The sequence below is a fragment of the Buteo buteo genome, chromosome 30 (genome assembly GCF_964188355.1).
Source record: "Buteo buteo chromosome 30, bButBut1.hap1.1, whole genome shotgun sequence".
Classification (NCBI taxonomy): domain Eukaryota; kingdom Metazoa; phylum Chordata; class Aves; order Accipitriformes; family Accipitridae; genus Buteo; species Buteo buteo.
This window is the reverse complement of record NC_134200.1, coordinates 1243405-1268262: the sequence shown is the minus strand read 5'-3', so window position 1 is coordinate 1268262 and position 24858 is coordinate 1243405. Positions and strand designations below refer to the sequence as shown.

At 50.9% G+C, this 24858-nt stretch overlaps 2 protein-coding genes across 2 annotated transcripts; both read right to left on the bottom strand.

Moving 5' to 3' along the window:
• Positions 1-4764: 4764 nt before the first annotated feature.
• Positions 4765-7355, bottom strand: LOC142025835 (olfactory receptor 14J1-like). Its single transcript, XM_075018515.1, has 2 exons — positions 7310-7355; positions 4765-5726 (listed from the first exon to the last, which is right to left on the bottom strand). The coding sequence occupies exons 1-2, from the start codon at positions 7353-7355 to the stop codon at positions 4765-4767; spliced, it is 1008 nt and encodes a 335-aa protein (XP_074874616.1).
• Positions 7356-19905: 12550 nt separating this feature from the next.
• Positions 19906-22560, bottom strand: LOC142025868 (olfactory receptor 14J1-like). Its single transcript, XM_075018553.1, has 2 exons — positions 22515-22560; positions 19906-20867 (listed from the first exon to the last, which is right to left on the bottom strand). Exons 1-2 carry the CDS (start codon positions 22558-22560, stop codon positions 19906-19908), a joined length of 1008 nt encoding a protein of 335 aa, XP_074874654.1.
• Positions 22561-24858: the final 2298 nt, after the last annotated feature.

The following is a 24858-nucleotide window of genomic DNA, read 5'->3' as shown; positions in this document are numbered from 1 at the left end:
TTCCAGCCATCCAGTGGTTTCTTCCACCACTGTAAGCACATGGCGCTTAGCTTGGAGACTTTGTGGGAGTGTGATATAGTCAATTTGCCAGGCCTCCCCATATTCCTATTTCAGCCATCACCCTCCATACCACAGGAGCTTTCCTGCTTGCTTGCTTAATTGCAGCACATGTTTCAAGTTCATCAATAATCTGTGCAATAGTGTCCATGGTCAAGTCCACCCCTCGATCACAAGCCCATCTCTATGTTGCATCTCTTCCCTGATGGCCTGAGGAATCATAGGCCCACTGAGCCATAAATAATTCACCCTTAAGTTGCCAGTCCAGATCCACCTGAACCACTTCAATCTTGGCAGCCCGATCCATCTGCTGATTGTTTTGATGTTCTTCAGTAGATTCCCAACTCTTTGGCACATAAGCATCTAATTTTCCAACCAGATTCTCTAGCCCAGGCACAATATCTTGCCACAGTGTGGCAGCCCAGATGAGTTTGCCTCTGCGTTGCCAGTTGCTCTGCTTCCATTGCTGCAACCACCCCCACAGGGCATTTACCACCATGCATGAGTCAGTATAGAGAAAGGGCACCAGCCACTTCTCTCTTTCAGCAATGTCTAAAGCCAGCTGGATGGCTTTCACTTCTGCACATTGACTCGATACACCTTCTCCTTCAGCAGTTTCTGTGTCTTGTCCTCTAGGACTGCATACAGCAGCCTTCCACCTCTGATGCTTTCCCACAATGCGACAGGACCCATCAGACAACAGGGCATATTGCCTCTCATTTTCTGACAGTTTGTTATACAGTGGGGCCTCTTCAGCATGCATAACCTCCTCTGGCGACATTCTCAAATCTTTGCCTTCTGGCCAGTCCATGATCACTTCCAAAATTCCTGGGCAACTGGGGTTTCCTATATGAGCCCGTTGTGTGATCAGTGCAACCCGCTGACTCCATGTGGCATCAGTTGCCCCTGATGAACATCCAGCCCAGCACTGGCAGTCGGGGTGCTAAGAGGAGCTGTGTTTCAGTACCAGCCACTTCTGAGGCAGCTCAAACTCCTTCATATGCTGCCAATATCTCTTTTTGGGTTGGAGTGTACCCTTGATATCCTCGGCTGCTAAACCCCAGGCATCAGCCTTGGGTTTCCCCACGTGCTTTCTACCAGAGGCTCCAGGTAGGGTCATTCTCCCCTGTTGCAGTATAGAGCACATTTTTAACATCTTCTCCTGCCCGGACTGGCCCAAGGGCTACTGCATGAACAATTTCCCGCTTAATTTGTTCAAAGGCTGGTTGTTGTTCAGGACCCCACGCAAAATCGTTCTTCTACTGCGTCACTTGGTAGACAGGGCTTACAATCAGACTGTATTTTGGAATATGCATTCTCCAAAACCCCACAATACCTAAGAAAGCCTGGGTATACTTTTTACTAGTTGGTGGAGACATAGCTGCTATTTTGTGGATCACATCCATTGGGATTTGATGATGTGCATCTTGCCATTGCATTCCTAACATCTGGATCTCCCATGCAGGTCCCTTGATCTTTCTTTCTTTTATGGCAAAACCAGCTTTCAGAAGGATTTGGGTTATTTTCTTCCCTTTCTCAAAGACTTCTGCTGTGTTGCCCCATATGATGATGTCATCTGTGTATTGCAGGTGTTCTGGAGCTTCCCCCTTCTCCAGTGCAGTCTGGATCAGTCCATGGCAAATGGTGGGGTTGTGTTTCCACCCCTGGAGCAGCTGATTCCAGGTGTACTGGACACCCTTCCCATTAAAAGCAAATTGTAGCTGCACTCTGCTGCCAGAGGGAATGAGAAAAAAAAACGAATCAGTTTGTGGATGGGAATCAGGAAGTCTCGGTTGGTGCTATCTTGCCGCCAGTGCAACAGCATCGTAGCAACTGGCACTTGTTGTTTTTCAACCCTCAGCTACCCCACTATCATAGGGTCTTGAGAGAGACCCAGCAGGGTAGAGAGCTGTTCAGTGCCCTCCATCTCCATTTGGGTCCTTAAAATACCATCTCCTGTGGTTGTCTAGGCCAAGGATGCACGGAGCCTCTGGACCAGTCACAATGGAGTGTTTCTGCCACTCATTCCCAGTTAGGCTTACTTCAGCTTCCAATACAGTTAACTCTTGGGATCCCCCTGTCACACCAGAAATACAGATGGGTTCTGCCCCTTTATAACTTGATGCCACTAGAGTACACTGTGCGCCCGTGTCTACTAAAGCCTTGTACTCCTGTGGGTCTAATGTGCCAGGCCATCGAATCCACACAGTCCAATAGACCTGGTTATCCCTTTCCTCCACCTGGCTGGAGGCAGGGCCACTCTAATTCTGGTCACAGTGCCCACTACTCGCTACTCATAAAACTGGCTCAGAAGTCCCTTCAAGAGGATCAGAAATAAGATCGGCCCTTCTACTCTCTTTGGAAACTGGAGCAGCATTTATCCTGGTAGAATACCCATTTGTGGTGATTTTTCTTCACAACTCACGTACCTGTGCATTTAGGACCGAGGTCGGTTTTGCAGCCCATTTCCTCATGTCTTCTCCATGGTCACATAGGTAAAACCACAAGGCCTCTTGTGGTGTGTACCTTCTATATTCTCTCTCTCTGGCAGAGGAACGCTCACTCCTAATAGCTGAGACATTGGTCCTTACAAGTGAGGAGTAGGACATATCCTCTTTCATTTGCTGGACATCCTGGGACAGCTTCTCCACAGCCGAAATGCAGGCTTGTAGGGAGGAGGAGAGATTTTCTTCATATTGTCAGAGTTGGTGAGCCACTTCATCCACTCTCGGTGCCTCTTCATCTTTCCAGGTCATTATCACCAGTGAGTTGTCATAGGACGATGGTGCGCTCCATACAAACTTCCGCCACATGGGTGGTGTGCATTGGACTTCGCCTGGATCTTTGGGTAATTGTGGGTTGTCCGGGTCATGATGTATCATCTCTAGCATGGCTAATTCCCTCAGGTATTGAATACCTCTCTCCATGGTGGTCCATGTAGGTTCGGCGTTCGGAAGATCTCGCGATGTCACGGAAAGTTAGAGGGTTAGTCACAGCCTTGTGATGTACCTGTGATCCCGCCTCCCCTTGTTAGTAGAAAAGCAATTAACTGCGCAATAAAAGGCGGAAGTTGGTGCTCACACTGTGTGTGTTATCTGTCTCTTTCCCTGATCCGGGCCGACGAGTGATCTAAGCGTGGCACCTTGATATGTAGCGAACGCTACAGTCCACTTGCTTGATTGACATATAACATCTTCCTTAAAGGGGTACCTTTCCTTCACGCTTGACAGGAGTCGCCTCCAGAGGCTGATGGCTTGTGTCCCTTTTCCAATTGCCTTGTCAATGCCACCTTCCCTGGCAAGCGATTCCAGCTGCTTGGCTTCCCTACCTTCTAAATCTAAGCTAGTAGCCCCGTTGTCCCAGCATCGGAGCAGTCAGGTGATAATATGCTCACCTAGACGATGGCTGAAATCTTTTTGCATATCCCGCAGCTCACTCAAGGATAGGGATTGAGTGATTACCTCTGGTTCTGCCTCTTCCTCCTCTTCTTGTGATGACCCTGGTTCATCTTCATCCTTCACAAGGCGAACTGATGTTTTTGCAGATTTCTTCTTGTGTATGGGGGCAACAGGGAGTCGAGCAGGGCCTGGCAAGAGGTCAGCGTGGATGAACAGGGACCCCCCTGACTTAGGAGGTCCAACACCAGAAGGAAGTGCAGGGAGGCTGGAGGGGGAACAGCCTGCCCAGGAGCAGACAGACACCTGGCCTGTGGGTGCGGGGATGGAGCCAGCAAAGCCAGAGCTCAGCATTGGATGGAAATGGCCATTCACGGGGAGGGCACCCAGAAGGGTTTCTCTAAATGTGTTGTCAGCACAAGGCAGGCAGCTGAGGCAACCCTGGTCCCAGTGGCCAGTGGGGCAGTGGACAGAGTGACAAAACGAGTATAAATACAGCAATTCCTCAGAACCAAGATTCTCACTTAGGATTCCTGCCTCAGAGCAGGACTGTGACCGAGCTGACAGAGCACTCAGGCCTTACATGAAGCCAGGGGCTCAGAAGGAGAGTGTGGAAGCGGAAAGAGAGCAGCTCTGGTGCTCCCTTGCAGTGCTGCTGTGCTGAGAACCTTTTCCCCTTCCCCTCTTGTCCTGGTTGCAGCTGGGATGGAGTTAATTGTCTTCCTATTGGCTGGTATAGTGCTATGTTTTTGAGTTAGGTATGAGAAGAATGTTGGTAACAGTGATGTTTTCAGTTGTTGCTAAGTAATGTTTAGTCTAAAGTCAAGGATTTTTCAGCTTCTGATGCCCAGCCAGTGAGAAAGCTGGAGGGGCACAAGAAGTTGGCACAGGACACAGCCAGGGCAGCTGACCCAAACTGGCAAATGGGGTATTCCATACCATGGGACGTCCCATCTAGTGTACAAAATGGGGGGAGTGGGGGCGGGGGATTGCTGCTCGGGCATGGACTGGGCGTCGATAAGCAGGTGGTGATCAAGTGCACTGTGCATCATTTGTATATTCCAATCCTTTTATTATTACTGCTGCCATTCTATTAGTGTTATCGTTATCATTATTAGCTTCTTCTTTTCTGTTCTATTAAACCGTTCTTATCTCAACCCACGAGTTTTACTTCTATTCCCAGTTCTCTCCCCCATCCCACTGGGTGTTGGGGGACTGAGTGAGTGGCTGCGTGGTGCTTAGTTGCTGGCTGGGGTTAAACCACTACAGCCTGTAATGAGTTACATTATGAATGCTCTGCAAAAGAAAACAATCAGTTAATTGCTTCTGAAAAGCACCCGCTCATCATTTTCCTCAGGGCATCCTTGATCTCCTGGTTCCTCATGCTGTAGAGGAGGGGGTTCATTGCTGGAGGCACCACCGAGTACACAACTGCCACCACCAGATCGAGGGATGGGGAAGAGATGGAGGGGGGCTTCAGGTAGGCAAACACTGCAGTGCTGATAAACAGGGAGACCACGGCCAGGTGAGGGAGGCACGTGGAAAAGGCTTTGTGGCGTCCCTGCTCAGAGGGGATCCTCAGCACGGCCCTGAAGATCTGCACATAGGAGAAAAGAATGAAAACAAAACAACCAAATGCTAAACAGGCACTAAGCACAAGAAGCCCAACTTCCCTGAGGTAGGAGCGTGAGCAGGAGAGCTTGAGGATGTGGGGGATTTCACAGAAGAACTGGCCCACAGCATTGCCCTGACAGAGTTGTAGTGAAAATGTATTGGCCGTGTGCAGGACAGCATTGAGAAACCCACTGCCCCAGGCAGCTGCTGCCATGTGGACACAAGCTCTGCTGCCCAGGAGGGTCCCGTAGTGCAGGGGTTGGCAGATGGCAACGTAGCGGTCGTAGGCCATGATGGTGAGGAGAGAATATTCCGCTGTGATCAAGAAGAGAAAGAAAAAGACCTGTGCAGCACATCCCCAGTAGGAGATGGCCCTGGTGTCGCACAGGGAATTGGCCATGGATTTGGGGACAGTGGTGGAGATGGAGCCCAGGTCGAGGAGGGAGAGGTTGAGGAGGAAGAAGTACATGGGGGTGTGGAGGCGGTGGTCGCAGGCTATGGCAGTGATGATGAGGCCGTTGCCCAGGAGGGCAGCCAGGTAGATGCCCAGGAAGAGCCAGAAGTGCAAGAGCTGCAGCTGCCGCGTGTCTGCAAATGCCAGGAGGAGGAACTCGGTGATGGAGCTGCTGTTGGACATTAGCTTCTTCTGGGCATGAGGCACTGTTTGAGAGGGAAAGATGGTGACAAGTTAGAATAGACTTCTCTGAGCTAAACCTAATGCGTTTCTCATAGAAACACCACCGAAGCTGCCTCTCCTATTTCAGAAAGACCTTTGGCAGGTCCCTTTCTTGAGACATATGGTTGGTGCTGGCTGAGGGTGCCACTGGGAGCAGCGGGCTCTGCTGTGGGCTACAGAGGAGTCAGTCCTGACCTACAGCAAGAGGTAAATAGGAACATGGGGTCATCCTAGATTAAATCCATTTGTCATATCAAAGAGCTTTTCAGCATTGTCACTCCCACTTCAACCCAAACTGGGGTTTTTGTTCTGAGTGTTTGTTCTGGTTTCCCCATGTCACTTCAGGAGTGCTTTTGGCAGGGAAAGAAGCAAATGTCCTAAAGATGGGGTGTGCTAAAGGAGAGTTTTTTCATTTGCATCACTGGGAGCCTGACGATTAGGAGGGGATTGAGATATTTTCCTCACATGGACAAATCTCTGAAATGCACCCAAATCCCCCCTCCCCATTCCTCTCCAGTGACAAGAACAAGAGGAGCAGGGACAGGAGGACAAAAATGGATAAACACTACAGACCTGCTGCCAATGGAGGCAGGAGAGGGACAGACGGTAGGGCATTTGATAATTGCTTCTCTTCAGGGCTGACCCAACTGAGAAGGTGACTGAGTCCCCATGGCCATAAGGGCAGAGGCTCTGCTGGGTGGGAGAAAAGGCCACGGGTTATCTCCGGTGATGGCAGGGAGGTGCCTGAATCCCCCCTCCCATGGCATTTCTGGGAGCAGCTCCCTCTCTCTCCCTGCCCCTGTCTCTGCTGCCTGGAGCTCTCCCTGTCAGCAGCTGCTTCTCCATCCCCTTGTCACCTCCCTGTCCCTGCTCACAGACCCCAAACCACCCGCTGTGTGCTCAGCTCTGCCCTGCAGACCCCTCCTGGCAGCCGGGCAGTGCCCAGGGACATCTCTGTGTGTGCAGGGGTTAAGGAGCACTTGAGACAAGTCCTAAGGACAACTAGAATCTCGGTGCCTTCTCCAGAGGGGAGAAATATATTTTAATGTCACACTGCACAACCACTCACGAGGATGAGAAAAATTCATAGCAAAGACTCCTTACCTTAAAGGTAAATGCTGCCTTGACGTTCTTCTCCAAAATCCATGCCCAAGCTTAAGCTGTGAGCAAACCTGACCCACGCAGCATGCTGTCAACAGCAGAAGCACCCTGCTCTGCCCTTCCAGGGGTCGTTTCTTTCACCCACACCTTCTCCCCACACTGTCATGGGGAGCTCCCTGCGCAGGCTGAGTGCTGACCCTGGCAGGCAGCAAAGTCCCTGCTCCACCACTCAGCCCCTGAAACACCAGGACCCTGCTCTGAAGGACAGCCCTGGGCACCCCTGCATGCACACCCGGCTTCACAGCCCTGCAGCTGGTGCCAGGAGAAGGCAGCCCTCATGCCCTGTCCCTCTGACAGGGCAGCAGGGAAGCCTGCTCTGGAGCACACCCTTCTCCTCTACACCAGAGAAATGAAGGTAGTCCTGACTGAAAACTGAAGCTCTATTGCCCTGCACCCACAGACTCACCATGCAGAGGGCTGTGAAGATTTCTCCCGCAGTGAGCTCTCAGCATCCTCCCACTCCACGCTGCCTTTAAGCTCTCTCTGCCTTGCAGGTCTCCTCTCGATGCCTGCAGGCAGTGCCCCCAGCCCTGCTCCTGGGCAGAGCTGTCTCTCTGCAGCGCTGCCTGCTTGCCAGGAGCTCCCTCTGTCCCAGGAGCCCAGCCCAGCTCAGCAGCAGAGGACCAGCCCATGGTGACAATTTTCCTTCCCTCTCTTGGCTCCCTCCAGGTGTCCGTGGGCCTCCAGGGGAACCTGCTGGGAAACAGGCTGAAGCAATCACTGATGTTCCCTCCCGCACCTGGGGAGAGACACTGCTTTCCAGCAGGGTCATTGCTCTGCTGAGAGACAGACTTGGGTCCAAGAATCAACTTCACCGAGAATCATAGAATCACTGAGGTTGGAAAAGACCCTTAAGATCACCAAGTCCAACGGTGAACCTAACACCAGCTAGTCCACCACTAAATCATGTCCCTTAACACCATGTCTTTGAAATACCTCCACGGAGGGTGACTCAACCACTTCCCTGGGCAGCCTCTTTCTTGTGCCATCATTGGGCAGGACACGCAGGCAGTGACAGGCAGGGATCTCCTTTAGCCCTGCTGAGGGAAGGGAGTCAGCAGAGTCCATGGAGGCATCTCATGCTGGGATTGTAGTCCTGGGGCTGGAAGGGGACTCAGCACCCTCCCATGCCCACCACAAACCCACTTAAGATGGGATTCCTCTTGCCTCAGTGCAGGTCTGCATTAAAGAGGCACCTACATGTCAGCTCCTTGTGTCAGCTCCTTGTCTCAGCTCCCACGCTAACTAATGGTGATGGAGGCCAGGAGTGAGGTGTTCATATGCAAATGTCTGGTGACATTGGAGGTGCCAGAGGTGGTCAAAGAGGTGTGCAGGTAATAGAGACAGATCAAGGATATGTGCAGGCAGATGTAGAGACAGGACAACATCTGAGCGCCTCTTCTTGGTGGCTCCTGGGAATTTCCTTTGGCCAACTGAAATGACAGCTGATGCCAAATTAAAGGCAGTGGAACCTGTCCCTCCTCATCATGTTCAGGGTGGCCTATGGAGCTATTCCTCCGCTGGAATGGAGTCATGTGCCATAGGGAGAGCTCTTCTTCATCGTTTTGCATTTACTAGATCTTGGTGACAATATTGGCTGTTGTCTCATGTTCAGCCCCACATTGGGTTACAGAATTAATGAAATTAAAGAACTTAAGTTTACGGACATGAAGAAGTGCTGTGGTCTAATCGGCCACCCTGAGGGTGTCTGGATCAGCAAAAGGCTTTGTGTTACAAGAAAGGAACACTAAATTCATGGCACCAAATGAACTCCTGGAGACTTGCAGAAGCACTCAGACCTCCAAGAGCACAGAGGTGCTTCAGAGAGGTCCTCCCCTCACACATCTTGCGGTGTTTCCTCCACTGGTCGTTCTCGTATCTATGAATGGAGAAACATGGTCATTAGCTGAGGAAAGCCTTGACAGCTGCTTAACTTTTCAGTAGTGATTAGGCAGTGATTGGTGGTGTCTAGTGATGTGAGAGAGGGTGGAGGAAAGTCAGTGAGAATCCAAGTGATGGTTCAGGGCTTTAGCAAATCCTTACAACCATGCCTGAGCCCAGCAATGGAAAGCAGTTGATGTCTGTAGGTGGAGGAGGAGTAGGTGTGCCCTGGGAGTGTGGCTGCAGGACCCTGCACAAACCAGGGGTTACATGAGAATATTCCATCAGGGGAACATGCCTCCCCCTGGGAGATGGGGAACGTACATTGCTGGGGGTGGCTGCACGCTGCTCCTCATGGCCCGTGAGCCGACCTTCCTGTCTTCCTCTCCTTCACTACCCACACTTGCCTGGAATTCAGGAAACATCCATGAGCCTGGAGAATGCATGAACCTCCTGGAGTGAGGTCTCATTACTGCAGGGGAAGTGAGAAGGTTTTGGGAGACACGAGTGAGTGCAGGGAGAGAGATGGCTTTGTCAGTCTTGGCCCGCAGTGTGGCCTCCAACACCCCCAGAATCTTGGGGTTTTTTTCTGCCTTCCACTTCTTTAGGGGCTTGTTCATGCTTTCAGTATCTGCATTATCCTGCCCAAAGAGCTACAGAGCCACCAGTGACATCAGAAGCTGCTGCACGAACAAGTTACATGCTCCAGCTCTATAAGCTACTCAGCCACTAGTGACATCATAAGCACCTGCACAGCAGGAGTGTCCTCACTGCCAACACCCCAGCTTCTTCCCCTCCATCTCCAGCTCTGTTTGCCATCACCTGGGCCGTGTCACCTACTCAATCACATGTGACATCATAAGCACCTGTGATACCGGAAAGCCAGTCGAAGAACTTCTCTAAGAGTTGTTTTGGAGTTTTAGAAAGCAGGCATTCTTTATTGCAGTGCTGGATGCACGGGGGATAATTCCACCTAGCGTGCATGCCACAGCTTTAGCACAAACAGGTTACACAGAATAACTAATTGCATATTAATCAGATTAGTATATATATACATAAAAATGATTGCAACTGACTATCTTGGTACTGCCTACATCCGATCATGCACAATGAAGGATCCATTTGAGTTGAAGGGCTGCTTTTGCGACCACCGACCCATTTGAAGTTCTTGCTGGCTGTCCTTGAAGTCTTTATTCTTGTCCTTGTTCTTTGATCTTGAAGCTTTACGCAGCTTCAATCACATGTGCTCAGTTTCAGCATTGTTCTCATCTAGCGTACAGGAACATCTAGTCGTAAGAGCAAAGAACTGCAAAACTTACGAATAATTACTAGTTAATTGCTTGGCTATACTTTTGTCTATTGTTTCAATCATAGTGTAATGAACGGGTTAACTTTGTTCATAAAATCGAGAAGGGGGAAGAGACATATTGAGAGTTAACATATGCCTTGTATAAATAACAAGACTTGCTTAAATGATGCGTAAAGGTCACGGGAAGAGGCCAATGGCTATAACTTACTAGATAAGGGGGAAAAAAGTAATGGCTATAACTTACTAGATAAGGGGGAAAAAAGTAATGGCTATGACTCACTAGATCAGGAGAGGAAGGACAACAGCTGCAATTGCCAAGACTGTATTTCTCCACATCAAAAGACATTCTACATCAAAGGACACTCATCCTTGAGAAGATCTACCAAATCTGCATAGTAACAGACCTGCACAAGTGAAGAAAGAAGAAGCAGGACAAGGCGGAGACTTACAAGAAAGGGGTACATGAAATGTATATAAGGAATGTAACTGTAACCTAAAGTTGCGAGCTTGTGGCGGAGCATTGCCTCCCCGGCCGCCCAGCGCTGTTTTGCTCTCTTATCGCTTGCTAATAAATTCGATTTTTTTATCCAATACAAATTGGTTCCTCCAATTTGTCACGAGCGTTTATAACAATAGCGTTAGATTAAGATTTCTAATAATTATTTACCACATCTCACTTGTACAGTCACCTAGCAGCAAACCAGGTTCCACGGCTGGTACAAAATACTAAAACCATCAAAATATTTAGACATACCATACAGAATGTATGGAAATACGCTATCAGTGTGACTGAATAAACACTCGCTGTCTCCTTTGCGCACCCTTTGCACGGAGCGAGGGTCTTTGAGGGAGTCCAGGGGAGGAGGTGACGCGTTGTGGGGGTCAGACGATGGCCCCCAGCTGCGGAGCACTGCCGGGCTGCGACTGTGCCGAGGGAGAAGGCGAGCGGGGCTGCGTGATGCTCCCCGACGCTGTGTTTCTTCTGCCACGTCCCTGCAGGGCTCCTCATCCCTTTTTTATTGATTTCTCCATCTCACTATCCTTCATTTCTCTGCTCCTCAGCCTTTCTCCCTCATTTTATTTCTCCCTTTCTGTTCCTGTATTGGGTCTGGCTGAGATGCAGTTCATTCTCCCCATAGCAGCCCTCAGAGCCCTGTGCTCTGCATCGGTAGCTAGAAAGGTGTCGATAACACACCAGTGTTTTGGCTACTGCTGGCACAGCAGCAAGGCTGTCTCTCCAACATTTTTGCCCCCCTCACTGGCAGGCTGGGGCTGGGAAAGATCTTGGGAGGGGACATAGCCAGGACAGCTGACCTAAACTAACCAAACAGATATTCCATACCATATGACGTCAGCTCAGATATAAAAGCTAAGTAAAGGGAGACAGAGGGGGGGCATTTTGTCTTCCAGAGCACCCACTACATGTACCGAAGCCCTGCTTCCTGGGAAGCAGCCAGGCATCGCCTACTGATGGGAAGTAGAGAATAACATCATTTGTTTTTCTTTGCTTTCACTTTATTAAGCTGTCCGTATCTTGACGCACAAGTCTTTTGTTATATTTTCTCCCCCCTGTCCAGCTGAGGAGGGGGGGCGATAGAGCAGCTTTGGTGGGCACCTGGCGCCCAGCCAGGGTCAACCCACCACAGTCCTTTATGGCACCCAACGTGGGGCTCGACAACGGCAATTTTGCATTAAGCGTGCCATATCTAGTTATTAAGTGGCAAGCTCCTGTGCAGGTCACGGGGTTTGTTGGCTGCTTGCTTATCTCTATCTTGCCGAGTTTGGGAACGTGGTAATGCAAATAATGGCTGTGTGCTTTGTCCTGGCACTGATGGCTTTGTTGTGCTGTGGGAGCTATCTTGTGGAGGAGATGAGGGGACACATCTCCCTCTCCCTACCTGGCATTGATGTGGATGGTTTTATTATGCAGGCTCCGAGGTCCTTGTTCACCCTTACGTGAGCTGTTCAAGACTAATAATTAGTACTGGTGGTATATTATGTGTGTTGTGGAATCTGGTCTCATCCTAGTGTAAGAGAAGATGTTTCGGGTGAGGCAATACTGAAATGTGCCCTCAAGCGACCGGTTCTGGGTAGCAGGTTATATGGAAGGATTTGGGCAGATTCCTAGGATGGTTATCACCTCCCATAACCTGGAACTTTACACCCAAACAGACAAGCAACCCTGGCAAACTGACGTGCCACCTGATAGAAGGTTGCCTTGCCTATCCCAGTGAAAACCAGCAGCTTCTTGCACTGTACTGGGGCCTGGCCTACGCCTACCGAGCCGTAGTCCAACACTCTCAGAGGACCACGGTTGAGATAGGGACCCAAACAACAACAACTACAGTAATTGCCCCAGTAGCAAAAAAGAAACAGTGGACAAGGAGGTCAACGGGTCCCTGTCATCGATTAGTAAGGGAAGAAGAAGAAGAGGAAAGGTTTGATGTAGAAGCCGGTCCTTTGACAAAGAAATTGGAGGAAGGAGTGAGAGAACTTAAACAGGAAGCGGAAACTACCCGGTCCCTGACCTCCTCAGAACTTCGAGACGTGCAGAAAGACTACAGCCACCAGCCAGGTGAGCGGATTGCTGCCTGGCTGCTCCGATGCTGGGATAACAAGGCCGACAGTCAGCAACTGGAAGGCAAGGAAGCCCAACAGCTGGGATCCCTCGCTACAAACCGGGGAATTGAAAGAGGAATTGGAAAAAAGGCAGCAATTTGCAGTCTCTGGAGCCAGCTCCTCTCCTCAGGAAAGTGGACTACGGCAGATGAAGGCATCCAGTACCTGAGAGAGTTAGCAGTGCTGGAAGTCATCTACAGTGATCTAGATGACGAGGAGGTCTCCAAAGATCCAGAGGCTGTCCTGTGCACACAGACCATGTGGGAAAAGGTGATTCAAGGTGCCCCAGCGTCATATTCTAACAGCTTGGCAGCAGTGTATTGCCCAGCTATGGAAACACCAACTGTGGAGAAAGTGTTGTCTTGGCTCCAAAACTTTGAAGAAAATCTCTCTGTCTCCTCATCCCTACAGGACAGTGCCTTGGCTGTTAGGGACACTGCAAGAAATCAGTCCTCTCCTGCCCCAGTCAGAGGGAAAGGGAGCCCAAGGTGTATGCTGCGTGGTGCACTCTGGTTCTTCCTGCGTGCCCAAGGGGAGGACATGAAGAAGCGGGATGGCGAACCCACCTTTAAGCTGGAAGCCCATGTACATGAACTGAGAGGGAAGAAAGCTGTTAGGAAGGGGTCACCTGATGTCGTGGTTTAACCCCAGACAGCAACTAGGCACCACACAGCCGCTCACTCACTCCCCTCCATCCAGTGGGATGGGGGAGAAAATCGGAAAAAGGAAGTAAAACTCCTGGGTTGAGATAAGAACGGTTTAATAGAACAGAAAAGAAGAAACTAAGAATGATAATGATAACACTAATAAAATGACAAGAGTAATAGTAAAAGGATTGTAATGTACAAATGATGCGCAGTGCAATTGCTCCCCACCTGCCAACCGACAGCCAGCTAGTCCCTGAGCGGCGATTCCCCGCCCCCCACTCCCTCCAGTTTGTACACTAGATGGGACGTCACATGGTATGGAATACACCATTGGCCAGTTTGGGTCAGCTGCCCTGCCTCTGTCCTGTGCCAACTGCTTGTGCCTCTCCAGCTTTCTTGCTTGCTGGGCATCAGAAGCTGAAAAATCCTTGACTTTAGTCTAAACACTACTTAGCAACAACTGAAAACATCAGTGTTATCAACATTATTTGCATACTGAACTCAAAACATAGCACCGTACCAGCTACTAGGAAGACAATTAACTCTATCCCAGCTGAAACCAGGACACCTGAGAAGAAGGCTGTCAGCGTAGTTGCTGTAGAGGCCCAAGAAAGCACTCAGCGATCCTCCAGGCATAGAAGAGCTGAAACCACCTCCCTTGATTCCAGCGAGGGGAATTGTGGTTTGGCGCCGCAAGGGTCAGACAGTGAATACTCTGACGAGGAACAGCAATAGAGGGTCCCTGCCTTTGGCCAGGAGGAGGAAAGGGATGACCAGATATACTGGACTGTGAGGATTCAATGGCCTGCCACATCAGAGCCACAGAAGTATAAGGCTTTGGTAGACACTGGTGCACAGCATACACTGGTGCCATCAGGGTACAGGGGCACAGAACCCATCTGGACCTCTGGAGTGACGGGGGGATGCCAAGAATTGTCTATATCAGAGGCTGAGGTGAGCCTAACAGGGGGATGCTGGAGGGAGAGCTTACTCCAAAAAAGACAAAACACCCTCAAGGGTAACTTCCTTGGAGAAGTCTGGGACTGCTACCTGGGATCTTAGGTATGTAAAGCAGAGCTCAAGAGACTCTGGGAGATGCCTGGGAGGAGTCTTGGGTCAATCCTGGAGGAGCGAGCTTCCTGCAAAGGAAAAAAATCATCTCGGCTTGGTTCCTTGGAGAAGTCTGGGGCTGCTAACTGGGATCTCCGGTGGATCCCAGCGGAAAGGGCATCCTACAAAGGAGAAAACTCATCTTGGGTAGCTGCCTTGGAGAAGTCTGTGGCTGCTACCTGGGATCTCAGGTCCCTAAAAGGGAGGTCAAAAGCCTCTGGGAGCTGCTGGGAGGAGTCACAGGTGGATCCCAGAGGCGAGAGCTTCCAGCAAAGAAGAAAAAACCTCAAGGGTAGCTTCCTTGTGGGAGTCTGGGGCTGACACCTGAGATCTTAGGTACGTAAAGGAGAGGTCAAAAGACTCTGGGAGATGCCTGGGAGGAGTTTTGGGTGGATCCCAGAGGAAAGCGCTTCCTCCAAAGGAGTAAAATCAACTTGTGTAGCTGCCTTGAAGAAATCTGAGGCTGGGCATCCCCTGGGAGGTGTGACCAGCCTGTGGGACCAGGAAGCAGGTCTTACGTGCTCAAGGAATAGTCAATCACCAGCTCTGGGGTCAGGAAGGAATTTTCCCCCGGGGCAGTTTTTTGCCTTCCTCTGCAGCACTGAGCAGGACCACTTGTCAGGGCTCCTCTGGGCCCTTTCGCCCAGGTCCTTGCCTGCTGCTCTTGCACCTCCAAGGCACCGCTCGTGCCCTGGCTCTCTCGGGCTCTCTTGCCCAGGGCCAGTCTGGAGCGGGAGCGAGCTCTGCTCTTCCCTTAGCTCCATTTCCCCAGGGCTTCTGGCTTGGGCAAAACAGCCTGTGCTCGGAAGGGCTCCACGCTTGCTGCCCCATCAGGAGCTGCCACTTTTCACCTCTCCCTGCATGCAAATCAAGCGCAGGGCCGGCACGAGAGCGTCTTTCATGCATCATTGGCCAAGAAGCACAGCGGCGGAGCAAGTTGCCGAATGCAAAAATAGGCTTTTCACCTCTACCTGTCATACTTTGGAAAATACCCGACGGTACCACACACCTCCTCCTCCTGCTCCTCCTCCTTCTACTTCTTTTGTGTGTGGTCAGTCCTGATTCTCATTCTTCACGTTCTCACTCTTCAGGATACAGGGACTGCTTGGCGTATTCCTGCTGCTACTTTCTGTAGCTCTGTGACTTGCCTTTGCCAGGCTGCAAAGGATGCTTTCTCAAGCTCAACTGAAGAATGCATCTGCCCGCTCCTGGCTACATGGGCACACGGTGTTAATGCTTGTGAGCATCAGCTCTGAAACAGACTCAGAAAAATAAAAATAATAGCCTGTTTCCACTTGTAACCTTTGTGTTCTGTGTCCCTCAAAGCGTTTTTGGAGCTGAAACCCCCCTGGCGTTTCAGGCCAATAACACTCTCATCAGTATTTGACTCATGGTGAGCACAGGGAACAGAGTATAATAGAACAGAACAGAAGAGACTAGACTAGACTAGACTAGACTAGACTAGTTCAGCTACAACCATCATCTAGTGCAACTACCCGACCATTTCAGGGCTGACCAAAAGTTCAAGCGTGGTATTAAGGGCGTTGTCCAAATGCCTCTTCAACACTGACAGGCATGGGGCATCCACCACCTCTCCAGGAAGCCTGTTTCAGGGTGTGACCACCCTCTTGGGAAAGAAACATGTCCTCACATCAAATCCAAACCTCCTCTGACAGTGTAGTAGCAAATGTCCCTTGGTGCGCTGGTAAGGAATGGTGAGGAAACCATGCATGATCTCTGCATCTCTGCAGAGTTCCTGCAGAGGGAACCAAAGCACCGTCTTTCACCTCTGGCATCACCACAACCAAAGGAATGTCTGTGGCATAAATGCCCTTATTTACATAGTCTGCAGGTACAGATCAATTTTGGCACCAACGTACAAAATGGCAAGGAGAGTACCTCTCTCAATCTTTCAGTACTCAAAATACTAAATCCTAAAGGAAAAGGAGACTTGCCAGGGTTGGAGGTAAGGTCTGAATATCTTCCCACAAGCTGAGGTAGGCAAATAATTCTCAGAGAGGTTCAAGTCACAAATGAGCTCTGAAACTTTTTCCCTGTAGCTGAAGCGCGTTTTGTATCCCTTATAAACATGGCCAAGGGGTGTGTTTAATACAGCGGCTGCACAGTTTGGTTTCAGTGGGACAATGGGATGTGACGGTGACAGCAGCAACAGGCTACTTTGACAGTTTGGAAGAGCCTTGTGGCTTGTCACACAGCTGTGACAATTTTGGATTCAATGAGATGTGGTGGGACAGCTTGCCTGCATGGGGTTCTGCAGAGGAGGAAAACAGCCTCTGCTGGAGAGACTGGCAGGGAGGATGGGTATGGGGGATACCCCCTGTGTTGAGGGGATGCCCCCTGTGTTCTCCTCCTGTGGAGGAGGACAACCAGTGGTGGATGGGGATCAACTCCAGGGTTCCTTGAGCAAACTCAAGCACCTCTACAGAGGCGGAGATGGGTCATTTGACCAGATCCCTGAACACAAGTATTGGTAGGCCATGAGCCCTGAGATTCCACCTGTTGGTCCAGAGGAGTATGATGCCCCTTGAGGTGTCCTGGGATATCTCCTGACCCTGTGGTGTTGTAGGCTGTGAGGAGAATCAGAACAGCACCTCTGACTGGAGTAATTTCACTTTCAGTACTGACCTACAGGACAGATGGAGGGACTTCAGACCTTGCAGGCACTCTGCTGAAGGGTTACGTCTTCAGAGATCCAAAATGAAGAGAATGGTGGTGTATCAGCATCCACCACATGAATATTTGGCCTGCTTTGTGCTTTTCTCCAGTTTCAGATCTGTCCCTTCACATTTCTTTGTAAAACAATTAGCTCCTCACACACACACACAAACACAGACACGCTTGAAATAAGGATGAAAGATAGAGAGCAGAGATGAATGAGGGGCAACATTGTCTGACAGGTGTTACCATGACAGGATAAGAAAGAGTTAGCAATGACAGAAAAAGCACTGTTCTAAAAACTGCCTGCCAGAGGCTAAATACTCTGAAAGCATAGCTGTCTTGTCAAGTAAGAAGGAATGACAGGACTAAAGGTCAAGAAATTACCTTTATCATCATCAAGAAGGAGAAGAAATTCTAGGGCATGGTACCGTTACTCTTTGTAGTGAAAATAGAAAAAAGTCCACAACGTAGCTGCTAAGTCCCCACCCAGCTGATCACTCACTGCTCTCTCATGAGGAATGGGGAAAGAACGGGAAGGGCAAAGTAAGAACAACTCAAGGGTCAAGATGAGGAGACTTGAATAGGTAAAGCAAAAGCTGTGCCCACAAGCAAAGGAAAACAAGGAATTCATTCACTGCTTCCTTTTGGCAGGCAGGTGTTTAGTCATTTCCAGGAAAGCAGGGCTCTGTCACCAGTAAGAGTTATTGGGGAAGAAAAATGGTGTAAATCCAAATGTTCCCCCTCTTCCTTCTTCTTCCATCAGCTTTTATCTCTGAGCGTGACACCATAGGGGATGGGATATTCCTTTGGTCAGTTGGGGTCAGTCATCCTGGCTGTGTCCCCTCACAACTTCTTGCCCACTCCCAGCCTACTCACTGGCAGAGAAGCGTGAGGAATGGCAAAAGCCTTGGCCCTGTGCAAGCACTGTTCAGCAATAGCTAAAAGATGGGAGTGTATTCAACACTGGTTTGGTCACAAATGCCACACATGGAACCGTACAGGCTGCTATGAAGAAAATTACCTCCATCCCAGCCAGCCAGGGGAGGCTGGACTTCTTGGAAGGTGTGAGGATGATAAGAATGCAGAATTTGAGAGCGAGGGAAAAGGGAGCCTGTAAATGAAAAATGAGGCCAGGGATGACACTGGGACTGTTTGGGGTGCCTGTGATGCTGCCCTGTACCTGATGTGAATTATTTCCACAGTCAGAGGGAACCTGAGTGCTTTCCCTAATGATGAGGACACAAAGAGTAAGGAATGAAAGTGTCATCCAGGCTGGAAGGGACCTTGCTAGATATCTGTAGAGAACACTACACTCAAAGCAGGCTCACACCATGTTTCTCATGGCTTTATCCAGATGGGTCCGAGAAACTGCCAGGAATGGAGGCAGCGCAATCCCTGGGAAACGGCTTCCCATGTCTGACTGTCCCCACGTTGCAAAAGTTTCTCCCTACATTGAGCCTGACCCTCTCATCTTTCAGCTCATTGCCTCCTGTGCTCCTGCCTTGCACCACAGTGTCTTCTTGGAAACCTCACCGTAGGCAAGGCATATCTGTTACACCCTCTGTGCAAAGCCCTCCACTCTGCAGCCTGAACAAGGCCAGCTCCCTCAGCCTCTCCTAGCAGGGCAAGTGCTCCAACACTCACCATCTCTGTGGCCCTCTGATGAACTTTTGTGGCTCTCCACCTTGCCAGCGTCTCTCTGGCATTGTGAGGAACCAAAACCTGGGCAGGTATGCTGGCTGTGGTGTAACAAGTGCTGAGCAGAGGGAGATAATCACTTCCACTGGCTGTGCTCCTGCTCCTACAGCCCAGGATGTTGTTGGCCATCTTGGCTGATGGCTCCTCTTTTGCCTAATGTAACCCAGAGATCCGCAGACCCTTTCCTGCAGAGCTGCCACCCACCCAGGCAGTCCCTGTCCTATGTCAGGAACTCGAGCAGGGCCTGGCAAGAGGTCAGCGTGGATGAACAGGGACCCCCCTGACTTAGGAGGTCCAACACCAGAAGGAAGCGCAGGGAGGCTGGAGGGGGAACAGCCTGCCCAGGAGCAGACAGACACCTGGCCTGTGGGTGCGGGGACGGACCCAACAAAACTAGAGCTCAGTGGTCGATGGAAATGGCCATTCACTGGGAGGGCACCCAAAAGGGCTTCTCTAAATGTGTTGTCAGCACAAGGCAGGCAGCTGTGGGAACCCTGGTCCCAGTGGCCAGTGGGGCAGGGGACAGAGTGACAAAGCCAGTGTAAATACAGCAATTCCTCAGAACCAAGATTCTCCCTCGAGACTCCTGCCACACAGCAGGACTGTGACCGAGCTGCCAGAGCACTCAGCCCTTACACCGAGACAGGGGCTCAGAAGGAGAGTGTGGGAGTGGAAAGAGAGCAGCTCTGGGAAGACCAAGTGCTGGTGCTCCCTGGCAGTGCTGCTGTGCTGAGAACCATTTCTCCTTCCCCTCTGCACACAGGCACTGCCCTGCAGCTTCACCAAGATCTCAGAGGAAGGATCTCAGGTAAACAAGTCGCTGCAGGGTCCTTTATTATGCTGAAATACAGAGAGAGCACTGCGCCTCATTTACACAGCCTCGGGGTCAAATTCTACAGGTAGACAGTGAATTAGAAGTGGGATGAATAATAAAATTTCATTGTGCGCATTATCACTAGAAAAACGAAGAAAACACCACCGCCACCACAATGAAGAATCTTAGAAGACATGCTGGGCCTGTAATGAGTTACATTATGAATGCTCTGCAAAAGAAAACAATCAGTTAATTGCTTCTGAAAAGCACCCCTTCATCATTTTCCTCAGGGCATCCTTGATCTCCTGGTTCCTCATGCTGTAGAGGAGGGGGTTCATTGCTGGAGGCACCACCGAGTACAGAACTGCCATCACCAGATCGAGGGATGGGGAAGAGATGGAGGGGGGCTTCAGGTAGGCAAACACTGCAGTGCTGATAAACAGGGAGACCACGGCCAGGTGAGGGAGGCACGTGGAAAAGGCTTTGTGGCGTCCCTGCTCAGAGGGGATCCTCAGCACGGCCCTGAAGATCTGCACATAGGAGAAAAGAATGAAAACAGAACAACCAAATGCTAAACAGATACTAAGCACAAGAAGGCCAACTTCCCTGAGGTAGGAGCGTGAGCAGGAGAGCTTGAGGATCTGGGGGATTTCACAGAAGAACTGGCCCACAGCATTGCCCTGACAGAGTGGTAGTGAAAATGTATTGGCCGTGTGCAGCACAGCACTGAGAAACCCACTGCCCCAGGCAGCTGCTGCCATGTGGACACAAGCTCTGCTGCCCAGGAGGGTCCCGTAGTGCAGGGGTTGGCAGATGGCAACGTAGCGGTCGTAGGCCATGATGGTGAGCACACAATACTCCGTTACAACCAAGAAGAGAAAGAAAAAGACCTGTGCAGCACACCCCCAGGAGGAAATGGCCCTGCTGTCGCACAGGGAATTGGCCATGGATTTGGGGACAGTGGTGGAGATGAAGCCCAGGTCGAGGAGAGAGAGGTTGAGGAGGAAGAAGTACATGGGGGTGTGGAGGTGGTGGTCACAGGCTACAGTGGTGATGATGAGGCCGTTGGCCAGGAGGGCAGCCAGGTAGATGCCCAGGAAGAGCCAGAAGTGCACGAGCTGCATCTGCCGCGTGTCTGCAAATGCCAGGAGGAGGAACTCGGTGATGGAGCTGCTGTTGGACATTCGCTTCTTCTGGGCATGGGGCACTGTTCATGAGGGTAAAGACAGTGACAAGTTAGATGAAAATTCTCTGAGCTAAACGTAATGCATTTCTCATAGAAACACCACCGAAGCTGCCTCTCCTATTTCAGAAAGACCTTTGGCAGGTCCCTTTCTTGAGATATATGCTTGGTGCTGGCTGAGGGTGCCACTGGGAGCAGCGGGCTCTGCTGTGGGCTACAGAGGAGTCAGTCCTGACCTACAGCAAGAGGTAAATAGGAACATGGGGTCATCTTAGATTAAATCCATTTGTCATATCAAAGAGCTTTTCAGCTTTGTCACTCCCACTTCAACCCAAACTGGGGATTTTGTTTTGAGTGTTTGTTCTGGTTTCCAGACATCACTTCAGGAGTGCTTTTGGCAGGGAAAGAAGCAAATGTCCTAAAGATGGGCTGTGCTGAAAGGAGAGTTTTGTCATTTGCATCACTGGGAGCCTGGGGATTAGAAGGGGACTGGGATATTTAACTCACATGGACAAATCTCTGAAATGCACCCAAATCCCCCCTCCCCATTCCTCTCCACTGACAACAACAAGAGGAGCAGGGACAGGAGGACAAAAATGGATAAACACTACAGACCTGCTGCCAATGGAGGCAGGAGAGGGACAGATGGTAGGGCATTTGATAATTTCTTCTCTTCAGGGCTGACCCAACTGAGAAGGTGACTGAGTCCCCATGGCCATAAGGGCAGAGGCTCTGCTGGGTGGGACAAAAGGCCACGGGTTTTCTCCGGTGATGGCAGGGAGGTGCCTGAATCCCCCCTCCCATGGCATTTCTGGGAGCAGCTCCCTCTCTCTCCCTGCCCCTGTCTCTGCTGCCTGGAGCTCTCCCTGTCAGCAGCTGCTTCTCCATCCCCTTGTCACCTCCCTGTCCCTGCTCACAGACCCCAAACCACCCGCTGTGTGCTCAGCTCTGCCCTGCAGACCCCTCCTGGCAGCCGGGCAGTGCCCAGGGACATCTCTGTGTGTGCAGGGGCTAAGGAGCACCGCAGACAAGTCCAAAGGACAACTGGGGTCTCAGTGCATTCTCCAGAGGGGACAAATAAATTTTAATGTCACACTGCCCACCCACCCACCAGGATGATAAAAATTCAAAGAAAGACTCCTTACCTTTCAAGAGAATGCTGCCTTGAAGTTCTTATTGAAAGTCCCCCTCGGAAATGCCCAGGGCTGTGCTGGAGCTCTGAGCAAACCTGACCCACGCAGCACCCTCTCGACAGCAGAAGCACCCTGGTCTGCCCTTCCAGGGCTCATTTCTTTCACCCACACCTTCTCCCCACGCTGTCATGGGGAGCTCCCTGCACAGGCTGAGTGCTGACCCTGGCAGGCAGCAAAGTCCCTGCTCCACCACTCAGCCCCTGAAACACCAGGACCCTGCTCTGAAGGACAGCCCTGGGCACCCCTGCATGCACACCCGGCTTCACAGCCCTGCAGCTGGTGCCAGGAGAAGGCAGCCCTCATGCCCTGTCCCTCTGACAGGGCAGCAGGGAAGCCCTGCTCTGGAGCACACCCTTCTCCTCTGCGCCAGAGAAATGAAGAGATTCCCCCTGCCAGATCCCACACACTGTCAGCTGTGCCAGTGTTCGGAGATCCCTGCAGGAACTGAAGCTCTATTGCCCTGCACCCACAGACTCACCGTGCAGAGGGCTGTGAAGATTTCTCCCGCAGTGAGCTCTCAGCATCCTCCCACTCCACGCTGCCTTTAAGCTCTCTCTGCCTTGCAGGTCTCCTCTCGATGCCTGCAGGCAGTGCCCCCAGCCCTGCTCCTGGGCAGAGCTGTCTCTCTGCAGCGCTGCCTGCTTGCCAGGAGCTCCCTCTGTCCCAGGAGCCCAGCCCAGCTCAGCAGCAGAGGACCAGCCCAAGGCAGCACTTTCTCTGCCCCCTCTGGGCTCCCTCCAGGTGTCCCTGGGCCTCCAGGGGAACCTGCTGGGAAACAGGCTGAAGCAATCACTGATGTTCCCTCCCGCACCTGGGGAGAGACACTGCTTTCCAGCAGGGTCATTGCTCTGCTGAGAGACAGACTTGGGTCCAAGAATCAACTTTTCCGAGAATGATAGAATCACTGAGGTTGGAAAAGACCCTTAAGATCACCAAGTCCAACCGTGAACCTAACAATAGCAAGTCCACCACTAAATCATGTCCCTTAACACCGTGTCTTTGAAATACCTCCTATGAGGTTCATTGAACCACTTCCCTGGGCAGCCTCTTTCTTGTGCCATCATTGGGCAGGACACGCAGACACTGACAGGCAGGGATCTCCTTTAGCCCTGCTGAGGGAAGGGATCCAGCTGAGTCCATGGAGGCATCTCATGCTGGGATTGTAGTCCTGGGTCTGGAAGGGGACTCAGCTCCCTCCCATGCCCACCACAAACCCACTTAAGATGGGATTCCTCTTGCCTCAGTGCAGGTCTGCATTAAAGAGGCACCTACATGTCAGCTCCTTGTGTCAGCTCCTTGTCTCAGCTCCCACACTAACTAATGGTGATGGAGGCCAGCAGTGCGGTGTTCAGATGCAAATGTCTGGTGACATTGGAGGTGCCAGAAGTGGTCAAAGAGGTGTGCAGGTAATAGAGATAGATCAAGGATATGTGCAGCCTGATAAAGAGACAGGACAACATCTGAGCACCTCTTCTTCCTGGCAGCTCCTGGGAATTTCCTTTGGCCAACTGAAATGACAGCTGATGCCCAAATTAAGGGCAAAGGAACCTGTCCCTCCTCATGATGTTCAGGGTGGCCTATATAGGTATTCCTCTGACCAAATGGAGTCATGTGTCATAGGGAGAGCTCAGTCTCTCTTCCTCTTCTCCATCTGTTGGATTTACGAGACTTTGACTGAATGTACTGGCAGTTGTGTCATGTTCAGCCCCACCTTGGGCTACAGAATTCAGAGCAGCTACTCAATTCAGTGTTCAGATCTAGGCCCACAAAGCTACAGGAGATGCCAGGGCTGGCCTGGTAATCACAGGGCCTATAGGAAAAGCAATTCTCCTTCAGGAAGGGTGTGCGACAGACACCCCAGATGGCATCTCAGAGGGTATGATTTGGTGCCTTTGTGCCATTGACGGTTGCCATCAGTCAGAGGCACCAGTCATCAGATGCCATCAGAGAGGCAAATTCTGTCCCTTCTTCTACCCATTAGCTGCAGGCATTGCCTCATCACAAAGAACATCACACCGGGGTCCTTTCTCACTCCCTTGATGATCTACCCAAGGAACAGCCCACGCATTTGAACAGTGTTCCTGGGTACATCTTGCCTTCAAAGACGGCATCTTCCAAGCACAACCATACTTCATACCAAAACTCAGCTGAAACGCAAAAGGCAATTCAAGGGCACCAAGATGAGCTGATGCTATGTCAGGAACAGTTCAAGAAGAAAGAGAGATACTACGGGACCACTATTAAATTAACTGATAATAGCTGTAGAGAGATCTGAGACTGCCTATGTCCTCTTTGCCTCAGTTACCACCAGCAAGGTCTCCCAGGCTTTTGTGCTTTGAGGCAGGACTCTGGAAGGGAAAGGGGAACAACCAGCGGTGGATGAGGATTACGCCAGGGCTTACCTAGAAAACTACACCCTTACCAGTCCATGGGAGCAGAGGGGCTGCAATCAAGGGTGCTGAGGGAGTGTTTTTCTCCAGGAAGTGCTGGTCTGTTCTGATCCCAGTAAGGAAGGCGCTCAGACTCTGTGAGGCATCATTTAAAATGCTCTTCCTTAGGTCTAGGGCTCTAAGGAGAGAGTTATACAGATAATTGTACAGATAATCTTATGTCCCTTTAGATGGCTGGAACCCCAGGTCGTGTAGCATGGAGGCAAGAATGCTGAGGATGGTGGATGCCGCCTGTATGAAGGGGAATCTTGGATTTATGGAGGTCCTTTATGTGATGGGCAACAGGTTGGGTTAGCTTTGGTCACTGAGGATCGGAGGAGGCAGTAAGAGTGACATTGTGCTGGCAGCTACAAACTACTTGATCATGGGAGA

Bases quoted from the DNA above. Each gene is read 5' to 3' on its own strand.
- LOC142025835 (XM_075018515.1), bottom strand. From the start codon at position 7,355: ATGCTGAGAGCTCACTGCGGGAGAAATCTTCACAGCCCTCTGCATG. The intron at 5,727-7,309 runs GTGAGTCTGTGG...CCTCTCAAACAG, and splicing joins TCTTCACAGCCCTCTGCATG to TGCCTCATGCCCAGAAGAAG.
- LOC142025868 (XM_075018553.1), bottom strand. From the start codon at position 22,560: ATGCTGAGAGCTCACTGCGGGAGAAATCTTCACAGCCCTCTGCACG. The intron at 20,868-22,514 runs GTGAGTCTGTGG...CCTCATGAACAG, and splicing joins TCTTCACAGCCCTCTGCACG to TGCCCCATGCCCAGAAGAAG.